This window comes from Bos taurus, chromosome 16, assembly GCF_002263795.3.
Source record: "Bos taurus isolate L1 Dominette 01449 registration number 42190680 breed Hereford chromosome 16, ARS-UCD2.0, whole genome shotgun sequence".
Classification (NCBI taxonomy): Eukaryota; Metazoa; Chordata; class Mammalia; order Artiodactyla; family Bovidae; genus Bos; species Bos taurus.
In genome coordinates this window covers 79,440,185-79,467,710 of record NC_037343.1, presented here as the reverse complement: position 1 = coordinate 79,467,710, position 27,526 = coordinate 79,440,185, and the positions used below count along the sequence as shown (strand labels likewise).

The 27,526-nt window shown below is 46.4% G+C and overlaps 1 protein-coding gene across 2 annotated transcripts in view; it reads right to left on the bottom strand.

Annotated features, from left to right (window-relative positions):
* Positions 1-27,526, bottom strand: part of CAMSAP2 (calmodulin regulated spectrin associated protein family member 2) — a 97,648-nt gene that overhangs the window by 5,429 nt on the left and 64,693 nt on the right. Inside the window, exons 5-15 of one of the 2 annotated variants that reach the window (XM_024976917.2) lie at positions 22,259-22,291; positions 19,437-19,578; positions 18,948-19,087; positions 13,404-13,497; positions 11,691-11,775; positions 8,830-8,912; positions 8,511-8,580; positions 6,140-8,264; positions 3,461-3,597; positions 2,595-2,815; positions 157-229 (exon numbers count right to left, since the gene is read on the bottom strand). In XM_024976917.2, the coding sequence (XP_024832685.1) occupies positions 157-229; positions 2,595-2,815; positions 3,461-3,597; positions 6,140-8,264; positions 8,511-8,580; positions 8,830-8,912; positions 11,691-11,775; positions 13,404-13,497; positions 18,948-19,087; positions 19,437-19,578; positions 22,259-22,291 (3,203 nt within the window). The remainder of the gene's footprint in view (positions 1-156; positions 230-2,594; positions 2,816-3,460; positions 3,598-6,139; positions 8,265-8,510; positions 8,581-8,829; positions 8,913-11,690; positions 11,776-13,403; positions 13,498-18,947; positions 19,088-19,436; positions 19,579-22,258; positions 22,292-27,526) is intronic. The other variant, XM_024976918.2, reaches the window with a different exon arrangement.

Genomic DNA, 27,526 nt, shown 5'->3' with positions numbered 1-27,526 from the left:
TTAATCTAAAATCCAAAGGAAAAAACTGAAAGATTTTATATGTGTATTTTTTATAGACACCCAAACTGTCCAAGTCAGCAAAACTTACGACCATCCACGATTATGGTGCATTTACTGAGAACGTTGTTCTCAGGAGACGTCTGCGCTGTGACTCACCTCGGGGTCCTCTTCCCTGACTGCAAGCTTTCGTTATCGCCCGTGTTCAGTGATGCCAGAGAAAGGCTCGAGACTGAAAAGACACGACAGATTTGTGATCCTGAACAAAAATTAGAAATTTAAAAGGGGCAACTAGAGAAGAGTGTTCATTAGGTAATACCAGTGTATGAAAATTTAGCTGGTACAGTTTCTTTTCCGTTTTAGATACATAATATGCTTGCACGCATATACGCACAACTTACTTAAAATGGACAAGGAGCCTACTTTTGAGAACTAATGCAATAAGTGAGGGAGACTGAGAGGTACACACCTCCAGTTATGAGATGATGAGTCAGGCAGCTGGCGTGTCTGGCGTGGGGAGTGCAGTCAGTCACTAGATAAACTCTTCGTGCGGTGACAGATTAACTAGATCAAGCCTGGTGACCACTGTGAATCACTCTGTTGTATAACAGGAACTAACGCAGTGTTGTAGGTCAACTGTACTTCAACAACACACAAACTCATGCCAGAGTCGGGGGGAGGGCGCCTGGGTGAAGGGGCAACGTCCTCCGGCGCGCAGGCCGAGGGACAGCAGATGCTCGTCTATAACTTCCCTGACACCGCTGTGTGACACTCCACATGAAAGCTGCCGGGAGACGGGCCCTAGGAGTTCTCAGCACAAGGAGAAAACGTGTCTTTCTTTTTCTGAGATGTTTTATCTATTCAAGATGACAGATGCTCAGCAGATTTACTGTGGGCACCACTTCATGATACATGTAGATCAAATCACTAGACTATGCACCTTAAACTCACAAAGTGCTAAACGCCAATCACATCTCAACAAAATCGAGAGAAGAAAAAGGATAAAATTAATTACTCCAAAACAGTGGAGTGGTAATAAGTGAGTGCCTATAAGAAAAAAAACTCAAAAAAAGAAAAAGTAACAAAGAAACTAACAATAATAGTAAAATATATTTTAGGAATATCTAATTCCCAGGTAATGCTGGATTGGATGAAGCACAAGCTGGAATCAAGATTGCCAGGAGAAATATCAATAACCTCAGATATGCAGATGACACAACCCCATGGCAGAAAGTGAAAAAGAACTGAAGAGCCTCTTGATGAAAGTCAAAGAAGACAGTGAAAAAGTTGGCTTAAAACTCAACATTCAGAAAACTAAGATCATGGCATCACTTCATGGCAAATAGGTGGGGAAACAATGGGAACAGTGACAGACTTTATTTTTTTGGGCTTCAAAATCACTGCAAATGGTGACTGCAGCCACGAAAATTAAAAGATGCTTGCTCCCTGGAAGAAAAGTTATGACCAACCTAGACAGCATATTAAAAAGCAGAGACATTACTTTGCTGACAAAGGTCCGTCTAGTCAAAGCTATAGTTTTTCCAGTAGTCATGTGTGGATGTGAGAGTTGGACTATAAAGAAAACTGATACTTTTGAACTGTGGTATTGGAGAAGATTTCTGAGTGTCTCTTGGACATCAAGGAGATCCAACCAGTCCATCCTAAAGGAAATCACTCCTGAATATTCACTGGAAGGACTGATGCTGAAACTCCAATACTTTGGCCACCTGATGTGAAGAACTGACTCACTGGAAAAGACCCTGATGCTGGAAAAGACTGAAGGAGGGAGAAGGGGATGACAGAGGATGAGATGGTTGGATGGCATCACCGGCTCAATGGACATGAGTTTGAGCAAGCTACAGGAGTTGGTAATGGCCAGGGAAGTCCACGGGGTCACAAAGAGTCGGACACAACTGAGCAAGTGAACTGAATTCCCAGGTAGCAAATCAATTTGTTAATTTTGGCCAATACTAGGTATCAAAAATTTTCACTGACTACAAAAGGTGGAGTTCTCTTTACTTTTTAAATTGAAGTATAGTTAATTTACAATGCTGTGTTAGCTTCTGGTATAAGGAAAGTGATTCAGTTACACACACACACACACCTCTTTTCCATATTCTTTCCCATTATAGTTCCCTGTGTTGTACACTAAGTTCTTGTTATCTGACTCATATATAGTCATGTATATATGTTAACCCCAACATCCTAACACTTACCCCATTACCCTCTGGCATCTGTTTTCTATGTCTATTTTTTTTAACAGTTCTCTTTAAATAGTCAGTGTTACATTATTTTCCTTCAGTTTCAGAATAACTACAGTAATTCAGTATAGAATTCGGTATAGAATAACTATAGTAATTCTTAAGTTTCAGAATAACTATAGTGACAACCCAGGGAGATGGTATGTGAGGGCGAGCGCGCACTGGGCTCGTGTTCAGGCTGGATGTGAGCACTCGAGAGTGCTGTTGGCCATATGCACGCACGCGTAACAGGCTCCACTCGAAGGAAGCTTTCCTGCCCAGTTCAGAGCCCCCCGCGCCTGTGTGCCACTGCCGAGCTGGGGTCTGTTCTAAGCCACCTCACCATGCGCCCGTTACCTGGGGGACCTTTCACGGGCGTCTTGGGGGACTCGAGGTGGTCCCTGTGGATGGACTTGGGCCGCTGCTTCTTCTGCCGGGCCACCTGAGGCCGGGGCTTGAGGACGCTGTCCATGTCTTCCATGAGCTTCAGCTGCTTGCGCCGCAGGTACTCCTGCCGGATGAACTCACGGCGCGCCCGCTCGTCCTCCTTCTTCTGCCGCTCCTCCTCCGTCCTGCGCCTGGAGAGGAGCGGGCGGGCCGCTTACTGTGCACGTACGGGGGCGGCCAGGGGCGGCGAGTGCGTGTGAGGTGGGGTGAGCATGCGTGAAGAGAGGTGAGGGGCAGTGAGCGTGCATGGGGGGGGGGGGGGTGAGAATGCGTGACAGGTGGTGGGGGCAGTGAGCGTGCGCGGCGGGGGGGGCAGTGAGCGTGCGTGAGGAGTGGGGAGTGTGCGTGAGGAGAGGTGAGGGGCGGTAAGCGTGCATGGGGGGGCTGAGCATGCGTGACAGGTGGTGAGGGGCAGTGAGCGTGGTTGGTGGGGGGCGCGAGCGAGTCAACACCTGGAAAACGCTCCATTTAAAGTGTACCTGGGACAACCGCGGTCATTAACTATATCATTAATAAATAACTACTTTAAAAAATGTGTGTGTGTGAGAAAAACCCAGGAAAATTATTTTAAATCAATGTTTCAAGCTTGGGATAAAAACATGCAACCAACACTTAAATAAATAAACTCCTAAGAAGCACCCAAATCAGCACTGACTCCGCGAAGGCCTCCCGATGCCCGCTAAGGAGCCAGCAGGCCCCAAATCAGCACTGACTCCGCGAAGGCCTCCCGATGCCCGCTAAGGAGCCAGCAGGCCCCTCCCGCTCGGCGGCCGCACCTGGTCTCCTCTTTCCTGTGCTCCATCTCGGCTTCCAGCTGCTGCTTCCGAAGCTGTGTCTCCTTCTCCCTTCTTAATCGTTTCTCCAACAAAGCTGCTCGTTTCATGGCCATATCATTTTCTGCCTTTTGATCATCCTAGGGAATGAGTCTCATTGAGGAGGAGGAAACACTTAAGGCACCAGTATCTGCATTTTCAATGGCTGAGGCCACAGGTAGTGGTCACTCTTGGAACTGAGAATCCAAATCACCCACTGATCCTATTCCAACCCCACCACAGACGGACATGTTCCGAAATGATGAAGGAAGAAATGAATTAAAGAGGCAATACTTTATCAAATAACAAAAGACACAAACTTCTTTGATTACATGTTTTCAAAACTTAGGAAGTTAGCAAAGAACAACATAAAATGGGGGAAAAAAAAGAAAAAGTTTTCTGGGCCCTAATAAATAATTTACAGAGTGGAGAGTTTCTCCACACATTTTAAAATTCCATTTAAGTTGTATTTAGAATACACGCTTAATGTAGAAAAGTCAAGGAAAAGCACCAAAAAAATAGCTACCCAAAGTTGTATCACATAAACGAAATTCCTGCTGCACAATTTTTTTAAGTGGAGGCTCTGACAGTTTGCTCGCTGGGTTCTGCACTGCACTGCGGGCTCTCCCACGGAAGAGGAGACGGGTGTAATTACACACTCCTGACCCCAGGGCTAGCTAGAAGGTGGGCCCTTGGCCTTCGGGGCCTGCCTGGCTCCTAAGCAGACTCTCAGGGCTCAAGTTCTCAGAAGTCAGGAGGAACCAGCTGGAGAAGTGGTTCTGACACACTCCCAGCACGGTGCTAACCCTAACCCAAAAGACACGACGAGTGAAAAAGATGGGGCTCCTTAGGTGAAGCAGCCTCTAGACCCCTACCAGCCGGGGGGAGGAAGGGGCACAGCAAGGCACTGGCACAGCAACTCAGCCACAGCTGCGCTCAGAACGGAGAGAGTCAGAAGACAGCCAGGTTGAACATACACACGTCCGTGCCACACACGCTGCACACACTCTGCGGATGAGAGGACACAGTGCCTGCAGGACTTCACGGTCTAAGAGAAACTGTGACGGAAGCAAGCCACGAGGTGGCTGGGAAGCCCAGGTCAGCAGCGTCACTATGAGAGCGCTGAGGGCGCAAGAGATGCGAGGAGAAGACACTCCGTCCACCCCCAGAACCATGCAAGGCTGCGGCACACAGAGGCGGCCCAAGGCGAGCCCGACAGGACATCCCGATGGGAGCTACGGGGAGAGGGTGGACCCGCGAATCAGCGGATTGTCTGCAAAAGGCCCCGATCACACACTGAGGGGCTGCACTTTATCCAACAGGCATCTCTAAGAGACCCCATGGACTTCCGCTCCTGAGAGGCAGTGTGAAGAAGGGACCAGGCAGACGCGGGGAGCCCGTGATGAGCTGCGACAACGGTCTGAGGGCCAAGTACCGGGTGATGAAGACAGAAGTGAGGAAAGGAGCGCACGGGTGGACACCCGAGGACCCCCTCTGCTCTCCTCTTGGAGGGAGCAGAAGTAGCAAGGTCTCTACACATCAGTTACAGTCTACAGCAGCAGTCTATTAAAAACATTAACAGCAGTCTCACACAGTTGGGAAACAAAAAACACAACTCACATTTAAGTCTCTAAATGTTAAAAAGGGCCGAGAGGGCCATCTGTCTATGACCAACTTCAAAGTAAGTTACCCATTCCCAATATTTAATGATCCAAAGCAAGCGACTGTAATCACTTCCGAATTCTCCAGAAAATCTGCAAGTATAGACTTTTGCCACTGAAGGCTGTCTGTATTCTAAACTGCAGAGGATTAGAAATGATATACCTTGGTCTCTCAACTTTTTAAAAACAGAAACAGGAGTAGCACACACGCACGTTTCTGATGATAAAAAACCATTCTTCCCTCTAAGAGTCTGGAAAACACAGAAAAATACAAAGATGAAGAAAAGGATGACAGGAGAAAAACTTTAATACTAGGCCTTCCTTGGTCTAGTACCTATGGTAAGTGTCCAGATGTTACCATCACAAGGTGATACTGTGCAGGACTTGGGTTAGCTGGCTGCAGTAGCCTATAAACGTAGGTTACATCAAACACCAAACTGGAGATTGGGGTCATAAGCTACACTCTCATCAGCGCTTCCAGAGGAGCTAGTCCAATGACAACTGTTCCAACTATATATATATTTTTCAAACTATATTTTTAATGTTTCATCTTGAAGGATTCCATCTGGTCAGTTTTTAAAATATATATATAAAAAAAGTGTATGGGAAGATGGTCAATACTAAGAACAGAAACAGATTTGCCTGCAATGCCAAGTTATAACTTTTTTAACCAACTGGCAACAGAGTATCTTTTCCAAGAGTGAATCACTTGGTTCTCAAAAGGCTTTGCTGAGAGAGAGAGACAAGCAGGGTAGGGGGGGTGGGGGGTGGGGTGGGGGGGTGAACAGGTCTCCCCAAGTTCAACGACGTGATGAAAGACTGCTTCAGAAACCAGAGTGCCTGCCGAAACCGCAGTCCACAAGAGTCAGGCCAGAACATAGCCCAGGATTAAGGGCAGACACTAACAGGGGTCCTGCTGTTCAGAGCATGCGCGCGCAAGCATGGAGAGAGGAGAGGCCTACGGCCGAGCTGGCAGTTTTACCTTAAAAAAGAATCCACAGCATACTTTCTGGTCCTCATCAACTTGTTCTTTATCACTTTCTGCATCATACTTTTCAACAGATACATCAGCCTTTTCAGGGGGTTTCAAATCTGAGAGGGAGACTTCAATCAGATTAACGCTCTTAGGCGCAGCAGGCGGGACACTGGGTTTAGAAGGCAGCTGTGCGGGCTGACTCGGGGGGTCCTCACTGGGTGCGGGGTGCGCGACCTCGGAGGCCAGGGCGGCCGGGCCCTCGGGGGCCGCAGAGGGTGGGGGCCGGGCCTCCCCGTGCTCCGGAGGCCCCGCCGACCCCTCCTCCTCTTCCTTCACTCCGTCCTTGCGCCCAGACTCCTGGGCCCGAGGCTCTCCGTCGTCGCCCAGACACACGAAGGACCGCGTCTGGATGGGAACCTGACTCGGCGAGAACCTCCGGAGCCGCGGGAGGCTGTCCACAGACCGCGGGGGCGTCAGCGTGCGGTGCAGGGGCGTGATCTTGAGTTCGCTGGGCCTGGGAGTCCTTTGATTTTTGACAGAGAAGGACGCGCTCTTCCTGGGCGCGGCCTGCGGGGACGGGTGGGCCGGGCGGGGCGGGTCGCGCGCAGGCCGGTGCGGGGAGGGCGGCGGTGGGGAGATGACCCAGGCCTGCTGCTCGCGCATGTGCATCAGTGCTTCCTGCTGCAGCGCCAGGCGCCGCATCTCCCGCTGCAGCGCGTGCAGGGACGCGTTGAGCCTCTCGATGGAGCGCGTGTGCTCCAGCAGCTCGCCGTCCTGCGGCGGCTCCTCCGCGGGCCCAGCCGGGCTCCACCGCCCCTCGGGGTCCCCGGGCGCGCTAGGGGCCGGTGGCCACCTGCCCGCAGGGCTCTCCGCGCCCTCCTTGGGGTCCGCCGGGGACTTGCTCCTAGGCCCGTTCGCCTTCTGCGGCTCCTTCTCGCGCGGCCGCTCCGTGTACACCTTCTCGTCCTCCGCGCCCGCCGCCTCCTCCCGCAGCGGGGAGACCCCGTCGCCTTTCTTCTTCACCACGGTGAGGAAGGCCGTCCTCCCCATCTTCTGCCTCTGCCTGGTGAACGCGGCCTCCATCTTCTTCTTCTGGGCCTCGATGGCCCGCCGCTTCTCCTCCAGCTTCATCCTCAGGTGCACCACCTCGGAGGCCAGCAGCTGCGTGGTGTCCCGGCCGTGCGGGAGGCCCGCATCCTCAGGGGCCGGGGCCCAGGCCACCACGTGGGGAATGTTGAGCTCCGAGCCCTCGGGCGTGGTCTTCTGAGAGCTGCTGCCGCTGCTCTTTCCGTCCGTGTGGTTCAGCTTCCTGAACTTCTGCTCGGCAAAGCTGGTCATCTTCACCCCGGAGCTGGAGGAGGCGCTGCTCCCGGGCTGGGACTTGGTGCTGACCGTGCTGGGACAGGGGCTCAAGGCCTCTCTGGTGCTGCCGGGCCGCACGTCGTAGTCCTGCAGGAATTTGGACGCGTCATCCATGTCGGAGTCCAAGCTCACGGTGTAGTCTCTCAGGGACGAGTCCTCGTCCATGGTTTCCGGAATGTCTTCTGAGGGCACGTGGATGCCCGTGTCCACCTCCGTGGTGTCTGTGACAGGACTCAAGGCCCCTCGCGTGTCCCCCACATTCTCGGGACTGGACTGGCTGCGCGGGACGCCGGCGTTCAGGAAGCTCAGCTCCTGGCTGTGGAGGAAGAAGCCGTTGGCAAGCTGGCCCGGCCTCGGGGTGTGGGCGGGCTTCTCCGTGTCGTGGATTATCTGCAAGGCCTCTTCGATGCTCGGGGTCCCCACCTGGTTGCCAACCTCGTCGAGAAGCACGCTGTTGTGCAGCGCTCCGTTGGGGAACCTGTAGTGCGTGCTCTCGTTGGAGTTCAGCTCGCCTGTGCTCCGGGGCGCGTAGGTGGTCAGGTCACCGTGAGAGCCCACCGTGCGCTCCTCCGCGATGCCCGCCGCGTGCTCCTCCCCGTCCACCGGCTTGAAGGCCAGGTTCTTCCGGCTGTTCCTGGCTGCGCGGTGGTTGCTCAGGGCGAGCCCGTCATTGCTAAGGGAGCGAGTGATTCCTCGGTTGGAGGTGGATCTCTGCACAGCGTTTTCTTTATCAAAAGAAATATCAAATGAGACTCCATGCACTGACGATCTGAAAAAAAAGAGAAGGCTCTTAAATAACCCCAGAAAAGACAGGATCTGGTATCACTGAGAGATGTGATTTCTTCTCTCCCTCATTTCTCACAATCACATCCTCCTGGGGGTGGAAGCGGGGTAAGGCTGTCAGGACACCTGTCACCAAGGTCACTCCATCCTCTGGCTAGCAACAGGGGTGGTGGGGTGGGGAAGGAGTGCCTCTCGCTGAGGCGAGTACACGGAGAGTGAGCCTCCTGTTTACCTTTTCTCCTTGGGCCACGTCCCTATGAAGCCATCGACATAGGACATAGACGAAGACCTTCTTATTCCTCCTTCAAATGCACGAGAAGAAAAGTCACTGGTACTGTGTAAAACAATTTTAACTTACAGCATTTTACAGACTTCACACAAGGTAAGGAGATGCACACGGAGAAATGAAGAGCGTCTTACTGAGAAAAGCGAGCACAGAGAAACAGAAAGACTCTTCGGTGTGTATATGGAACACTTTTTATTTGCGTTTATTCTCAATCGCTTTCCTGTTAACCACTCACACGGCACTCTCGGGCTTTCTGACACATTACCTGAGGCTGAAGGATGAGGCTGGGGCTGTAAGTGCCTGGAAGGCAAATGGGGACGAGAGTGTGTGAACGCAGCTCCTTCCCCACTGCAACAGAAAAGACACGCAAAATGTCACAGCCTAGCTCTTTCAGACGAATCTAACATACGCAGCTGAAGTCACAGACAGCACCGCCACCTCTGACTCTCCATTCTAAGTGGAAAAAAATTAAGGAAACACACCGTTTAAACCAAAGAATGGCTGTGATTATACGAACCTTTATGCATTTTATATTTTTTAGCCCAGGAGCTTGAAATACTACTTTCAAGTACAACTCAATGTCCTATGAGATAAGATATGGCACATTATTTTCATTTTATAAGTAGAAAAACTAAGAAAGAAGCTAAATGAAAATCATCAGCTTGAAGTACTTTGGTCGAATCTAAATTTCTAAAAGTGCAAGTATGATCACTTCTTATAAAAGAGCCTGACACCTGCTTGCATGCGGACCTGTGTGTATGTCCCTAACATATTTACATTTCTCCTTATTTAATTCCACTCTATTCCAGTCAATGCAGGGGATTAGACAGTCTATTTCTCAGTTTATGATGACATTTGGCCAAAATTTAATCTTTTTCTTCCTATGTTTTCAGTCCGCCATGGCTTACCTTAGTAGGTGAAACTCAGCACGCCCTGAGAAGGGCTGAGAACGAGCCGGGGGCAGGGTGCAGTGACCTAGCTCTCTGTGACCACGCTGCTTTTCAGCTAAGGCAAACCGAGAAGATGAGCAAGCACCGAATGATTCAGAGGCAAACCTCAATGTGCATCCTACTGCTCAGCGAGCACCTGCTGCACAGAGCTTTCCAGAAGCCTGCAGCAGGCGCACGCCTCTGCTGTCTCATCAGCTCCCTCGCACCCCGCCCCCACCGTGCACATCACGTGTCCCCTCACCCGTGTCCTCGCTCGTGGGGAAGCCAAGGGACACGACCACGCTGCTCCCCATCACGGGTGTGTCTCGTCCCCTCCAGTGGCCTTCCCAAGCCTCTGCTCTTCTTACACCGACTACCAAGTGTGTCCTCAACAGAGACACGTTCAGTTATTAAATATGTTCACTCTTTTCTTCTTCCCCAAGTGCTGGCTAAACTGTTGTACGTTCCTGTAACTGCCTCACTTCACGTCTGCATGGAGGGTTTTGGTGTGGGGTAACTCCTGGACACGCTAGTGGCCATGTGTGTGCAGTAGCTGCTACAAATGTCTTGCTTGCCGTCTTCGACTCTTTCCTTGTGAGATCACTCTTCAGGCGCGAGAACACTTGTACATGCGGCTGCATCATTCCCAGGAAGAACAGCATTCCCTGAATCCCTCCTCAAAAGTTCTACAGTGGGAGAACTCACACGGGCCACACAGAAACTCAGAGACACGAGAGGGCTACACAGCGACCCACTGAGGAAAAGAAGTCAGACAGCCAGCTGGTTATAGGAAGCTCTGCTGGGAAAGAGGAGAAAGGTGGCCACTCAGACACCTGAGAGACAGACAGATGAGCCCTCCCGAGGGTAAGACATTTACCAGTGTCGGAAATGTACAGGACTGTCTGTCCAAGTTTCTAGACATAGTAACTGCGGAATAACCTAGTGTTTAAGTGGAAAGTTTAGAAGATTTTAAAGATTTAACAAGACAAGAGATATGACCTAGGATATTGAGTGTTTTCTAAATTTCAAGGCAGGGAATGTTACTACATAACCAACCCAGGAAAGCACTGAGGAAGTAGCGTGTAGAAAACAATCTCCCATGGGACGCCATAGAGCAGCTCCTGAACCAGTCGTATTCCAGCTTCACCTCTTCCTTCATGGTAAACCTCAGTGATGAGGTTTACCGGAGTGACGAGGGTACGAAACAGGGAACTTAACGGAAGTAAGAAAATCCATGGGGGTAAATCCGAGGGCAGGGGGAGGAAAGTGCTTTCCTAATTCACAGGGCTCTGAAGCTCACAGTGATGAGAAGCCCTCTGAGCAGTGAGAGGGTGGTGAGAGTTCTGTCCACACTGGTCAGGACACAGTGGAGAGAAACTGCTCAGGTGTGAGGAGTGACAGCTTCGGCACGTGTTCACACTTTCAGGTTAAACCAAGAGTTCATGCAGAAACTATTTTCAATTTCTTACTTATAATTTTAAAAATGTATTTTAAATATATTGGCTTGAATTTCTAAAAAAAAAAAAATCACAAAGTACTTCGGTTTTAAATAAAAAAAATCATATATTAATAAATTAGGGAGTCCAAAGTCAATACACATTTTAGTTTCTAAAAAATATGCATTAAAAGTGCTTACAGGATATGCTAAAAAACACTTTGAAACAAATTAATGTCTCTATCACATACTTGGGTCAGAAGTCAGGATTATCCTGATAGTAAATGTTTACCTGGCTTTGAATTCAATTCCTGATATTAAGAACTAAAGCATTAACTATTCAACGGTACAATCAACATTCCATCGTGACCTCTCCATAGCTGCAGGAACTAGCAAACCAAACAGGGAAAACTGTCTCATAGATGTAAAAATCTCCCCTGAGGCCTAAGAATTACCTATCATTTGAGCCTCATATGATCTCAATTATAAACAAGGTGTGCAGCAAGAGTTTAGTTTTAGGCTGATTGTTTGGACTTTAGGATAATATTCTCCCGCTTTTCAATGAGACTCATAAAAGCCTATTTATGAAACATTCAGTTCATGTAAATTTCAATGACACTGACAGAAAAACAGGCTTTAACAGGGTAAGTTAATTGTAACTTATTCAGTTCAAAGTTCAACTGAAACTGTAAAAACGCTCATGTAATGTAGTAATCAATAATCTTGATCTCCTAAGTGACTGGCATGGCCGTCCGGACTCACCCTGGCGTGAGGTCAGAGCTGTCCAGGGCATCTTGGGGGGCAGCATTCGAGACAGGAAGTGATGGCAGATCCTCCACAGGCTCAGCTACAGGAAAGACAAAAACCTCAGAATTAACATCAGCACGTTTCTGCCACCACTTCAAGGATCCTGAACTGCAAGTAAGTGTTTACTCTCAGCTTTCCTTACTCCTTATAGAGAACCATAGTGTATTTAGTTTTCTCCTTAAATTTTTCAAAAGGACAAATCTTCTTTAAACACTTCTTGGAAGTGTTCTGACCTATAAAATTCACTTGATTAAGGCTAAACAAGGGGAAAAAAGGCTTAATATAAAATAAATACAGATAATTAAAAATAAACGAGTATTCAACTTTGCAAAAGCTTTCACAGAGCTTGTTACACATGGTCACTTACGTCTACGATATAGTTGGTGTTTTGGTAATCAGTTAAAGAGACAGAATTTTGTTGGTTAATAACTAAAACACAGCTAGCTATAGTTTACGTTTTTGCGAATAACTCTCATTTAGCTTTTTGCTTTTGAGACCTAATATAACAGCTGTCGAAGATTTTGAATAGTGGGCTTCACAGACGAGATCACACAAAGCACCGCATGTGAAAACTGTGCTAACAGGAAGAGGTGTAGCACTCTGGTTGTGATCACCACAGAAGAGCCTGGCTTTCCCGACCGGCCTTCGCAGGGGCTCGGCGCGTCCACAGGCCTGCCCCGTTACGTGCCGCCTCCGCCCTGGGCAGCTTCGCAGCCGTCACTGCGTGTCCCACAGCGCGCGGCCTGGGCGCAGAGGGCGCGCTGAGGACGCCGCTTCTCCTCACTGGAGTGAGTGCCGAGTTCGCCCCCTACCCCTGCCCGAGTACAGACTTCTTCCTTCTTCTCTTTCCTTTTTCCTTTGATTTTTTTAGGGGGGAAGCGGGTGGGGATGCGGAGAAATAAGGGAAAATACAAAACTGTGGCGGCAAGGGAAGCAGGCCGGTAGCGGGAGGCAGAGCAGTCACGCTGCGCGCGGGGCGGAGCGCCGGCAGCAGAGCTCGCCCTGCCACGCTGAGCGAAGTCCTCCCGGGGTCAGGCTGAAGGTGGGCTTGTTCCTTCCCCACAGAAAGAAACCTCTGGTTTTATCATGGAAGCCAGGGGAAAATCTGGTTTGCTTTACAGAAAGTAATAAGTTTTTCCTTTTTTTCTGTTATTTCCAGAGATCTTTATGGTAACTTACCCCTTTATTTCTTGTTCGTGTCCTTATCATGAGCAATCAATAGACTGTGATACTGTAACAATCACAGAACTTACTTGGTTTAAATATATATAATATACCCAAGCCTTCTCATGGCTTAATGGCAAATTCGGATTACAGATGAGAACCAAGCCATAATTTGAATGGCTTCTGGCCAACAACATTAAAAAACAGGGAACAAAAGCTAAGGATGGGAGTAAAAGGTGCAAAGGGAAGAAAGAGGGAAAACAGTTAAAGCTAAAAGTTCCAAACATAAGCCTTCGAATTCAGGGCTATTCTCGCTACCTCCTTTTCCTCCCCTAAGGTATGGCTCACTCAACAGAGAACTGAATGGCTTTAAATATTAAAATATTCAGAATTTATCCAGGCTAACAGCTAGAACATGAAACAGTCACAGGCCTTCCTGTACAACAACATCAGGTGAGGTTGTTTTAACTCTCCATTCTGTCTGCTCACAGGAACACTAATCACCTCCTTGTGGGTGAGCGACACGGGGCTGGACGAAGGAGGGCTTCACGACCTCGAACCACCAGAAGAGCTCGGCCATGAACACCAGGTAGTTACTCTGAAAAGAGGCAAGAAAGTCAGGAGGAAAATCAGGTAAAGCTTGACCAACAAGCAATGATAAGGAGAATTTTATTCTGTGTTACCTATTGAAATACACCTTTAAATATCAGTCACTCATCGAAATTTGTGATTAAAAAAAGAAAGCAATGAGAACTCTTATAATCTCTATTGGCTGTGTTGTGCGTTATCTTCTCAGCAGCTTTCATTCTCAACTATATTTCTTTCTCCGACACATTCATTCTCCCCCTAGGCTGAACCCGTCCTGCTGCTGCTGCTGCTAAGTCGCTTCAATCGTGTCCGACCTACTTGGCTTTTAAACAAGCTCAGGGACTTCCCTGGTGGTCCAGTGGTTATGACTCTGTGCTTTCAATGCAGGGGGCGGCTTGGGTTTGATCCCTGGTTGGGGGACTAAAACCCCGCATGCCACGCAGCATGGCCAAAACACTAAAAACATTTAAAAAATAAGTAAGCCCGCTCGAGTCTCTCCTACTGAGCACAAGGCACAAGCTTCATCCTACTCCCCTCCTCCGGCTGCCCCTCGGCCCGCCCCCGGCCCCACCCTCACCCTTGGCCCCGCCCCCACCCCGCCCAGCCCTCAGAAGCACAGGCTTCTGTCAGGCGGCCTCCCCCACCCACCCACCCGGTCCCAGCCCTCCACTCCCAGTCCACTCCCGCACTGCACGCAGCCACGAAACTGCATCTGCTCAAGTCACCAACGACTATGTACTAAATCAAACAGATTCTGTAGTCTCCCTTGAACCTGACCTCTCAGTGGCACCAATACTCTCGATCTGTCTCCTCTGTGAAGACTGCCACCCGCCCCTATCAGGTGACTCCGGAACACGTGACTGTCCTGAGACATGCAGTGGCCTTCGAGCATTTCCTCGTGTGTTTCTCTACCTGCACCAATCATCCTCCCCACAACCCTGATCCAGTTCCAGCCTTATCTCCCTGAATGACAACTGCCATCACAGGGAACAAACCAGAAACCTAGGAGTCGCCCCATGCCCCCTTCTTTCTCTCTTCCCACACCAAGTCATCCTCAGGGCTGCAGAGTCTGCACGCTAAACATCTCTGAGCCCACCCACTTCTCCCCATCTTCATCATAATTACTCTGATTCAAATGTTTTCACCGCTTGGTTAGAATACAATCCCCTTTTCTTTGACTTATTAAGTCAAACTTCTCAAAATGCAGCACTCTTTCCCCCACTTTCCCCACCCTTAGGGAAAGACTGACTACAGGTTACAAGTGGTACTTGATCAGGGCCCTCCTCAATTTCCCCAGCTTCATCAAATACCATATTCTCCAGGCTTCCTCCTCTTACCCAGCCAGCTCTATGGTAAAAGGACAAAGCCATGCTCAGCACTCTATCTTCAGTGTTCAAGGCAGTGCCTGGTACGTGACAGATGCCCAATAAATATTTACTGAATGAATGTATAAATGAATAAGTTAACACATAATAAAAAAGGCCAGTCATAGGCAAAACATTGATAGGGAGTATCTCTGGGCAGTAAGATGACTGTGATTTACATTTATTCTTTATACTTAACTCACAGTACACTTTCTAAAGCCAAGGTGTAAAATTATATTTTAAGTACCAGTGCTAGATTCTGCTCTGCTAGTACAATTAACTGAAAGCTGTGTATATGTTTTGAAAAAACACTTGTTAAGTGCTCCATAACTGTCTGTTATAGGAAATTAATCAATATTTAAGGACCTTGGTGCTCAACAAAACTACTCATCATTAGGGAAAATGCAAATCAAAACCACAATGAGATACCACCTGGCACCTGTCAGAATCGCCATCCTCAAAAAGGTAAGCAATAGCAAGTGCTGATGAGGGTGTGGAGAAAAGGGAAGCCTTGAGCATTACTGGTGGGGATGCAAAATGGTGCAGGCTCTATGGAAGGCAGTATGGGGCAGTACGGAGGCTCCTCAAAAATTAAAACAGAGCTGCCACAGAATCCAGCAGGTCTATCTGGGTACACACCCAAAGGAAACGAAAACAGGATCCTGGACAGAGATCTGCACGTCCATGCTCACTGCAGCTAAGACAAGGAAGCAAGCTGAGTGTCCACGGCGGGTGGGTGGATAAAGATGTGGTATATATACACAATGGAACACTACTTAGCCCTGAGGAGAGAAGGCGATCCTGCCATTTGCAAAAACACAGATGGCTCCTGAGGGCACTGTAGTGAGTGAGGTAAGTCAGAGACACACAGTGTGTGGTATGCTGCACGTGGAGTCTAAGGAGCCAGCAGAGAGCAGAGTGGGGGATACAGGGACTGGGGTGGGGCATGTGCTGCTCCGCTGTGCCAGCCCCCGCCTATAAAGTGAATAGGTCCTGGGGTCTAATGAGTGTGGCTAATGACACTGCATCACAGATTTGAAAGCTGCTGAAAGTAGATCCTAAATGCTCACATCAGAGAAATGGTGATGACGTGATGTGATGAGGGTGTAGCAATCACTCTGCAGTATGTGCGTATCAGATCCACACACTGAGCACCTTAGACTTCTACAGTCACGCCTTCCCTGGGGGCTCAGTGGTGACGAATCCGCCTGCTGATGCAGGGGACACGGATTTGATCCCTGGGTTGGAAAGATCCGCTCGAGAAGGAAATAGCAATCCACTCCAGTATTTTTGCCTAGGAAATCCCACAGACGCTGTCCATGAGGTCGCAAGAGTTGGACGTGACTGAGCGAGTGAACAACAACAACGTGTCAATTACACCTCAGAGAAGCTGGGAAATTTGCTCTAGGCTCCCTGGTCAGACAACCGTCCTAGTAACAGAACTGTACTGTGCTTGGCCACAAGGTGTCAGCACAGGAAGAAATGATTTCCCCAGTAACTGAAGTTTATGAAGAGAATTCCTTTCTGGATCTGCGAAGATTAAACAGCAACAAATCTGTCACCATATTCTAGGAATGATACCAAATTAATTTCATTTAAAAGCTCTTCTTTTAGTTAAGAAGGTCATGCAGCTATAAATTAACATTCTTGAACAATGTAAACAATATCAAAGAATACAAATAAACAGAATAACAAGTGCACAAACTCCTCTTGTCCACATCCTAACACCACAATCAGAAGAAACCCCTGCTAACAGTTTTGTGTCTCTCTCTGCAGACCTCTTCCTGTGTGTCTATATATATGTGCAGATGTGCATACAGATGGAAACAGCGTTTTAAAAAGAGAGATAAATCACATCACGTTATATATAATGTGTGCGACCGGGTGCTTCTCTTGGTAACTCTTGCGAGCTTTCTGCCTCCTCCTCTTACACAGCTCAACCACGTTCCAGGACACCCCCATCGCGCCCCTTCTAAGACGAGCTGCTCCCCCCTGTCACCCCAGGGACAACACTAGCACAGCCTCCTGTGCACTTTCAATCCGGTCAGATGCCACCAAGTTCAGTTCAGGCGCTCAGTCGTGTCCGACTCTTTGCGACACCATGAATCGCAGCATGCCAGGCCTCCCTGTCCATCACCAACTCCCGGAGTTCACTCAAACTCACATCCATCGAGTCAGTGATGCCATCCAGCCATCTCATCCTCTGTCGTCCCCTTCTCCTCCTGCCCCCAATCCCTCCCAGCATCAGGGTCTTTTCCAATGAGTCAACTCTTCGCGTTATGTGGCCAAAGTACTGGAGTTTCAGCTTTAGCATCATTCCTTCCAAAGAAATCCCAGGGCTGATCTCCTTCAGAATGGACTGCCACCAAAGTGCCCTCTAAAAAGGGCACACCAGTGTATACATCCAGCGTGGGGGAAAGAAGGCTCATTCCCCACGTCCCCACAAATACTTGTTGCTCATGTCAACACACGATGGGATGCCCAGCACCATGGACCAAGCAACTTCTCAAGGATGCAGAATCTTAAAATACTCATTTGAAGACAAAATGTGGGTCTAATAATTTAGCAGAGAACCAAAATAGATAAAGTGACAGTGTTCTCTGCAGATAATTATCTATTTTTTAAACGCCTCATTTAAGAAAATATCTTTATATCTTGATTATGCCCAGAGTAAGTTGATCTAAACATCAAGGTTACATTTTATTTATGGGAAGTCCAAAGTATATGACTTAAGCAAATGTACTCTTACAGTTTAATGTACTTAATGAGACGATTTTTTTCCCTGAGATTATAGTAGTGGCATTTAGAATTTTTAATAGGCAATAATCAGAAAAAGCATTAACAAGATAAATATGAAAATATCTCCCATTTTGGTAAAAATGGTGTTACCATTCAAAATCAATCAAGGTCTTTCTTCTGACGTGTCGGACAGTGGGGAGTGGGTGCTGTTCTGGTCAGTGGGCAGTGGTTTGTTCTGGGAGCAGCTGCATGGCTGGTCATGGCTGGGCAGTGGGCAGTGGTTGCTCTGGGAGCAGCTGCATGGCTGGCTGGCTGTGTCCCCTGCCTTGTGTGTAAAGAAGGAAGGGGCTCAGGGTAAAGAGGGCAGAGAGCAAGGAGCGCAAGCACACGAGCGGCAGCGTGGCTCCAGGAGGCCCATGGCAGCCTTCAGGGAGGTGGGCACCGTGAATACGGCCAGGTGTCAAGCCTGACACAAGGCTGTTCCTCTCTAACGTTACATAGAAGTGGCGAACTTCAGGCAAGGGCACAGGGGGCGGGAAGGAATTCCGCAGCTGCCAGGAACAGAAAGGCATCACTCCTACCACGGAGCTCTGGAACCTGCAGCTCAGAAGCCATCACGCCTGAGACACGTGTCTGTCTTCACTACAAAGTAAGCTCTGAAAGGACATGGATCTCTGATTGTCTGCTGATTCACCCAAAAAGCCCGGAACAGTGCAAGGTGCTCAATAAACAGCTCTTGGAAGAAGCGCACTGAGCAACTGAGCAAAGCTAGGAGGCCCTGTGACATCGTCCTGAAGCAAGGGACTCGCGCACAGCTGATAAAAGCAAGTACTTTTATTTACCTCCTAAAAATTATATATATATACTGGCTGCTCTGTGCGGCACGCGGGACCCTAGCTCCCTGACCAGGGGTTGAACCCACATCCCCTGCAGTGGGAGTGCAGAATCTTAACCACTGGGCCACCAGGATATTGCCAGGAGTTACTTCTTAAAAGGTTCATTTCTAGACAACCTTGGTCTTTCCTTCCCCCTTTCTTTCCCGAGGTTGTGTCTCAAGTTCTGGCACAGAAGGACCCTTTCTTCCCGGAGCCCACTGCCCTGCTGAGGGCCCAGAAGCACTTGCTGGCTCCTTCTCCACTGCACTAACAACTGCAGGACCACAGACTCACTCTTTGTGTTGCAAAAGCCACCTGTAGCTGACAGTGTGCGTTACAACAGAACACAATCAGCAGAAAAATCTAACCAACTATTTTGACTGAAATTACAGTTAACTTTGTACGCTTAACACAGCTAGACTGTCTCTGCACCTGGCTGTGTGCTTTCCCCACAACCTTCAAGCGCAGGGACCAGGGAGTACCTTTATGGAGGAAGCTGCGTAGAGCATGTCTTCCAGGGTGAAATGGCAACACTGGTTCAAATATTCTTGGCAAAATTCTTGGATCAGCTGCAGGTTATAGAGGCTATCAGCCAGAGACATGGTTTCTTTCAAGCAAATGTCTTCAAATAAGAAAAGAACAAGGATTAATTTTGATAATACACACTTTGGACTCACTTTATAATTAGTAACTTAATACCAGCACACAACTACGTAGAATCTGGTCATCTCTCTCTCTCTCTCTCTCTCTCTCTCACACACACACACACACACACACATCTATACACGTAGCAGTCACTACACAGACTTAGAAACCAAGCACTCCTTCACTCAACTAACTGCCCTCCTAGAATGACATATAAATGTTTTTCTTAAAAAAAAAAAAAAGCCTTCATTACTTATTAGATATTACCATCTTAAATATCTGTTACATCTATCCACAGTTGAGAAATATTTCAATGGAACACTTACCCTCTAACCTGACAACACCAGGACAGTAAAAATGAATGAGGGCAGCTAACGCACAGCCATCTGAGCCGTCTTTCAACAGATTTTCTACCAACGGAATGCAAGGCAGTTGCTTGAGCAAGGTCTGCTCCTTCCTATAACGAGCCTACAATATAAAAAAGAGATCAAAGTAAGTACTTCAATGTACAGGAAAGACACAGCACCGTAGGCCCCGTGTCAGTAATAACGTGTAAGTCGGCAGAGACAACAGCCACGCAGCCACATCCTTCTCTCCTGAACAGCACTACTAGACCTGTCTTTGCCAACAGCACTACAGTTCTGAAGCTAAGTGCTTAACAGAACGCCACAGGGCTCATTTATGTGAATTCACTTAGCCCAAGAATTTAAATATAAAAGCATCACAGAATGGATTTTGGACATTTGAAATGTCCAAATTATCAGTTCTGTGGCTCTGAAGATGATAAAATTTGCTTTAACATTAGACTTAACTTAGACAGCACGCTCTTGTGTAAAAAGATTAAGACCGGAGCTCAAAGACTGAGGAGTCATCAGCGTCAAGGGACGGCCAGAGGATGTAAAACTACTCCGAAAGGAGGCCTTGCAATAAGAACTGTCACTCTAAGGAGCTGGAATCAGACCACAAAGAAATCCTGGCTTCTCATCTGAATGCTGAGACAATGCAAATAAAGTGTAACCACTGTGAAACTGAGAAAACCCTCCTGGATGAGGTTTCTACCCTAACCCAAAGCAGAGCAAGTATAAGGGTTTCTGCTCCCTCTCAGAAAAGAAGAAGCTCTTGTTTTTTAAAGACTGGCTGGTGCGAGTGATACAAATTTGTAAGACAGTTCCCTAAAAATGAGACCTGCTGTAAAACTGAGAGTTTACGAGAAGGAGCTTCTTAAGTCAGACTAAATACCTGGGCTCAGATCCTGCTCCTGCCACTTCTCAGCTCTGGGATCTTGGACGAGTTACCTGAACGCTCATCTCTCGGTTCCTTATCTGTGAACCGGGGCAGTCACAGTGCCTGCTTCACAGGACACGGAGGACTAAGAAAGATGATGACGTCATGCGCGACATACACATGGGCACACAGCGAGTGTCACCAGAGGTCAGCTGTCTTTAGCTACTAGCTCTCCTCAAGCCAAGAAAAATCATGCTGAAGACTTAATGAAAATTGCACACTGAACTATTAGCAAAATTTATAATTACAGCGGTCACTGATATTTAAATACAAGGTTTTTTTTTTTAAGAAATCAAAATTAATTTTTCTTCTATCTAAACTGATCATCTCTATTTCATAATTAAAGTATAATTATGAAATATAATACTCTGGTGAGAATAAAAACAAAAAATTACTTACTGAAAGAGATTTACTATTTGGTGGTGAAGTCAGATTTCCTTTAAATGACTTTCCCCAGAAAAGCACACACATTCAAGGGGAAATATTTATTTCTATATACCCCTCACTGGCTACTCAAGAACAAGATTCATGGAACATTTTCCCATGTGAAGAATTTCAGAGGAGATTGTTCTTATGAATCAGTAGGGACTATAATCTGTATTTAATGGTAGAGCGCACCTATATTCAGGAAAAATCGCATCAGTGCACTAGAGAAATTCTTCAGTTGATTTTGTGTTTTTACGTAATCGTTAGTAAGCATCCTCAGTGAGCTGCTGGCGGACAGTTTAAAACTCAAGCATGAAAATCAGGACTGAGGGGGAGTGGCAGCCGGGGCCTCGCCAGCCTTCCGATGCCCCTGTGGCTTCCAGGCCCCTCCAGCCCCACTTCCTTGGGCCATTAAGAAACAGAATACTATCTCTGGAAATGCTCTACAGTGGCTGGCTCCGTGCCAGACTTCTCGGACCTCCAGGGCCCATGGCCGGAAGTGGACTGAGCCGAGCGCCCAGGGTCACGGAACAAAGGACTGAGCTGTGTGCTGTGCTCTGCAGCGTTCCACCGAGGGGCACGGCAACCCGCGCACACACGCACACAGCTCCCCGAGGCTGCGGCCACGAGGCCTGCGGTCTGGACCAGACGATTCATGGTTTGCAAGTGGCCGGCCGCAACATCTTCCTGAAGATTACATCCTAGAAGGCCTACCAGGGAAACCAACTTTCAATCTTGAAGTCCTGTGGGTCTCCCAGAACTTCTGGAGTGTGCTCGGCGCTTTACAAACACACTGCTCTTTCTACAAACTGAGACATCTGGCATTTAAGAGGGATGTATTTTCGATCTTTCAAAATTGTGGTGGACTTCTAAGTTACATGTCTGTTTCTGAGGGTGAAAAACATTTAAGTGGTTGAACCCCCAGAGTTCACACTGAAAGATCAACTCTTGTAGTCAAACCAGAACTGAATCTGTTACTAGTTTAGATTCAGTAATGAGAGGGACACAGAACCTGTCACTTTTTTAAATTACACAAACAGTATCCTCTATAGGTCAGGCCAAAAGGAAATGATTCTTTCAAAAAGATGACTTGATAATACAAATAATTTACGTGTGCAATTCATACTCACTTTTACTGACATTATTAAAACCAGTACAAATCTATACCCACACTTTCTTCTTACTAGTTACTTATGGTCTGCCAAGTAATGACAGACTAGTTTACACTTTTAATTATCTTTAAAGCGTCTAATCCAAATTTTGGCTAGATTTTTTTTAGGTCTTTCTATTCTGCACTATGATCAAAGACCTTACAATCCAATCTCCACTCGTGACTAATGGAGTTATATGAAATGACCGTATCAGCACGACATCAACAATACAATGACACTCTGCAATGATGTCTGGAGGGTGAGCTGAAGGAGCTGGGTAAACTTACAGGAACCAGTTTCCAAAACCATTTGGAAGGAGACTTCAGAGGAGGCAGCAGGAGAAAAGGGAAAGTGAAAGGGAAAGTGCATCAGCATTTTTTAAAATTAACAAGTTATAGTAAAGTTTCTGTTAGTGCAGCTCCAAGTTTACAGTTCTCAAAACACTTTTAAACTGTTAATGCTTGAAAAGTTAGCTTAAAATATAGAGTTTCCTCATGATAAAGACCACCACCTTCTCCCCGCAACTCCTCTCCCAACATGGATATGTGTTTTTAGGATACCCTGGACCTGCTGCATACTTTGGCAGCAAAGAATTTTATTTCGCAGCTCTGGAACCACACATCATATTAAAAAATAAAATACATGAGAGGGAATAGAAAGATTCCAGGGCTGGACTTGCAACCACTGAAATTCTTAAGACATTAGGAAGCCAAGTCTTTGTCCCAAAAGGAAAAGAAGGCTGTTCCATAAGTATATGAATAAGAGCAAACAGTAATGCAGAATTGAACATGATGATAATTTCCCTTAATGATATAATGAATTTCTTTCAATTAATAGGAAAGAAGAACAGTTGGCAATTCCTATCAATTAATATTTTTATAGAGTCTCTAAAGCAAGTAGCCACTAACACAAAGAGAATATAAATGTTATTATTTTTACTATCCAGGGGTGTCTCAAAGAATATAATTTTATGTCTTCAAGAAGATTAATTTAATAAACTCACAATTTCAGATAACTGAATAATTTGTGATTGTTTATATTTCCTAGCACCGTTGTTTTTTTTTCGGGGGCGGGGCGGCGGGCAGCCCTAAATAAATATTTGTTAAAGTGAACCAAACTAAATGGGGTCTGAGTTAAAATTTGTACTAAACTTTTATGTAGAAAGTTTTTCTTACAGAAATTAACAGTAAAAATAAGACTATTTGGAAAAATAACATAAATAACATACATTCAAGAACTTAAAAAACCTGAAAAAGTCATCTCAAGAATCAGAAAACTCAAGAATCAGAAAAATACCAGCTTCCCACAAAGAGATAACATTTCCAATAAAGTTTTCTTGCCGCATCAGGAAGAGAAACCTTAACAGTTTTGTCACATGTATTGTAACTGCTCATTTAACCAAAGCCTCTGCAGCTGCCTCTGCAGGAGTCCTGAAAGGCACAAGCAGGGCAGGAGGCCCGGGAACGTGTCTGGGTTCCCAGAGACGAACAGCAATGTCAAAACGGGAGTCTTCCTGTTTTTGATACTAGAAGAATCCATTACATAGAAATTACTAGGGATTATTCAAAACAGGTGATGAGCAAAGGAGTTAGTCTGTATTTCTTGTAAAATATTCAGTACTTGAATTTTTTACTAACTCAGAAAACTCTGACACAGCTCCCAATGACTGGAGCTGGGAAATCTGAACAAGTTAACACCACAGACTGGTTGTAACCCCAGTGTACACACACATACACACACACACATACACACGAGTCCAGACTGCTACAAATAACTGACTGAAGGATGTAAGGAAGTGGACAGGACACAGTCTCCCTTAGAGGAAAATTCCAAATGATACAGGGGCTCGACCCTTCAGGGAGGGAGCTAACTTCTCTCCTGCAGCGTGGGCTGGACTGAGTGACCCACTTACAAAGAAAACAGTGCTGATGGTGGAAATGGAAACTTGACAAGGAAGGACGTGACTTTAATGAACCAAGTGATCACGTGGACACCGTCAGTGACGAGCCGTGTTCATGTCCCGCGCTCCCTGATGCGAAGTGATGAGGCGTGAAACCACCTCTGTGACGTTCTTCTCTGAAAGCCCACACACCAAATCTCATCACGAGACACAGGAGACAAACCCCAATTCAGGGATGCTGGATAGAACACCTGGGCAGAACACAAACTGGGAGACTGTAAAGAAAGCCTGTGGTTTAGTCAATATTAATAATCCACCGACGTCACTTTCCTGTTGTTGACGAAAGGGCCATAATTATGACAGTAAGATGTTAACACTGGGGAAACTGGACAAAGTTGTGCTATCTTTGGGATTGCTCTGTAAACTAAGATTATTCCACAATACAGTTTATTTCAAAAATGAATACACACAAAATTAGATGAGGGTACAAACTTCCAGTTAGTCATAAGATAATAAGTAGTAGGGATGAAACATACAACATGGTAATTAACACGGCTGCATGGTACATATGAAAGCTGTCAAGGTAAATCCAAAGAGTTCTCATCGCAAGGGAAAATGCTTCTTCTACTCCCTCAACGCCGCATCTCTATGAGGTGATGGAGGCTCGCTAGGCCTACTGCGATCCTTCCGTGCCGTGTGTAAGCCGGACCGTGATGTTTCGCACCCTAACCTTACTCCATGCTTTGTATCAGTTAGAGCTCAGTAAAACTGGGAATGAGCAAATGAATAGGTGAATAACTGTGGACAGAAATACATGCATTTAAAATAAGAATCTATCAATTCGTACAGATAATACAGATGACAGACTGATAAACAGATGAGCTCAGATTTGCTTACAGTACCCTAACTAAGAAACGTGGAAGAAATGATGGAGCTAGAGAATTACCATTTTGTAGCCACCATAGTAATAGTAACTAAAGTAGGTGTCATCCATAAATGCTAAATCTAGGATGCAGGGAAACGCTGAAGAGGAACAGGGTATTTATAGTCTCAAAGTGTCTCCTCTCAAATTACTACAAAAGGAAAAATAATAACCACGCAGTCAAAAAAATCAAACAATATCTTAACCAACTGATCAAAATTATTTTCATCTAATAGGGGCAAATGGCTATCGTGTGCCTCTGGATACAGTCTTGTAAGAAGTATACACCTTACGTCGTATTTCAGTCTTAAAAAGCATAGCTTAACCTATCTGCAAGGAAATGCCAGTAAAAATATCAAATTGAAGGATATTCTATGAAAATGCCCTTTGTTCTTCAAAAATGTTAAGGTCACAAAAAAGAAAAGCCCAGGGACTGTTCCAGATTCAAAACGAAAAAGATACACAATTAAATCTATTATATGATCTCAGACTAGATCCCAGTTCAGGAAACAGCATAAAGTATCGATACAATTGGGGTGACTGACAAAACTGAACACAGCTCCAAGTCCGATCAAGCACAGTGCTGACATTAAGTCGCCTGTCCTGTGTCAGTGGGTAGCTTTGTTCTTAGGAAACGTACACAGCAATATTCAGGGGTGAAGGGCCATGATGTGTGCAACCTTGTTTCAAATGTTTCAGAAAAATGTATACACATATGTATTTGTGTGTGCAACATGTAACACAAGGGCACACATGCAAGCACATGAAATGTTATAAAATGTTACCACAAGGGCCCAGGGTTCCTGCAGACAATCCTTGCAACTGTTTCTAAGTCTGAAATATTTCAAAATAAATGTCCTTAACTTAGCAAGTTATATTAAGTCCACAGCAATCCAAATCTTTGTAGGGTCTTGTGTCCAAATGCACAAGACTGATTGACAAAGCTGTTAAATCTGATTTTTACAGTCCTCTTAGACAAAGATTAAAATCACGGTATTAGGTTATCTAACTCATATATAAGTTACTTCAGATCAAATCATCTTTATAAAATATTCCTTGGAGAAAAAAAACTCATGGTACCACCTCTGAATTTTTAAAATGTTTAAATATACACGTACATGTGGAAGTTTATGAGCGCCAACTACTTACTATTTTCACCAACCTTTCAAGTCCCTTACATTTACTACATGCAAACTGAGCATCGCTTTCGTAACAGAATTTAGGAGCCACTCACCCAAACTTTCAGTTTTGCAGACACAGGAGAGAAGGCCCAGGGTAGTGGAGGGCCCGGGAAGGGCAGTGGCAGGACTCTCCTGACCAAGACCAGGCCCACTTCCCACAGCACTCGGGACAAGCTCCTTAAGAGAATGAACACTGGACTTCACGTCGCTGGTCCTAACCCTTAGAGATTGTTGAAATAGGGCTGCCAGATTTTGCAAAGAAAAATACAAGCTGCTCATGCAACTTACACCAAAAATTACTTATCTAATTCACACTTTAGAATCAAAAGGAGTAGCAGAAGCCAAAAGAGAAACTTGAAAGAAAATAAAGAAAATAACATCAGCAACCTGTTTAATCAAAATATTTTCCTAGGACACTATTTAAAACGCCTCCCTCTTAAAGCACCACCCAGTCCAACAATCAGAAATAGATGGTCAGATGATGGTCTAATAATCTACTGAAATGGCTTTGGAATTAAAATTCTGGTCTAACACTAATAATATACAAGTATCCCTCAACAGAGCATGTATTTTACCCAGAAGATAGCTATAGAAAGAAGCTTCATAAAATTAACGCTACTGAACATCTGAGCAGAGAATCGCTGGACAGGACAGGAGATCAGACAGTCCCCATCCAGCAGCCCAGGCTCCGTCCATGGGGGGAAGCGACAGATCCCAGGGTTGGGCACCTGGGCTTCTGCCTTGCGAGCACGAGCTGAGGCGGCAAAGGGCACGGCGGCCTCTTACCAACGGTACAGCAAGGAGAAAGAGCAAACCACTCGACCTCTCTTCCCTAAAAGGAGAAAAGGGTGAAGATTTTGCTTTGCAAGAATGAAAATCAAGAATAAAGTGATTCTCTTTCTAGCCATACAGTTCAAATGCTGAAACTCCCACTGCTAGGTTAAGAGAGCAAGACTCCCTAACCTTGTCTGTGCTTGGCCATGTGTTTCTTCATGACACCTGTGCAGTAAGACGTGTGAAATGAACAGCTTCCCACACATCTTAACAATGAGAACAAGGGTAAAACTCATTTGAAAATGAAGGTGTTGAACCTAACACACGGCACAAATCAATCTATGAAGCAGAAACAGACTCTCAGACACAGAGAACTGACCTGAGGCTGCCAAGGGGACGGGGGGCGGAGGGGTGGACTAGGGGCCTGGGGTTAGCAGATGCGGACTATCACACGCAGGATGGGGAGGAACGAGGTCCTCCTGCACAGCACAGGGGGCTGAAGATGCAAGACCCTGTGATAAACCATAACAGAAAATAATAGAAAAAGCATGTACATGTGTATGACTGAGTCACTTTGCTGTACAGCAAAATTTAACACAACACTATAAATCAACTATACTTCAGTAAAAAATTAAACATACAAAATAAAAGGGAAGAAAAGGAAATGAAGGCACAAACGCTCTGTTCGTGCTGAATGAAAATGAGCAGTAAGCCAGATGCTTAAGTGAACCGCACTGGTTCATTCGTTCACTTGCTCAACAAATCCTGGTTGTGAAGT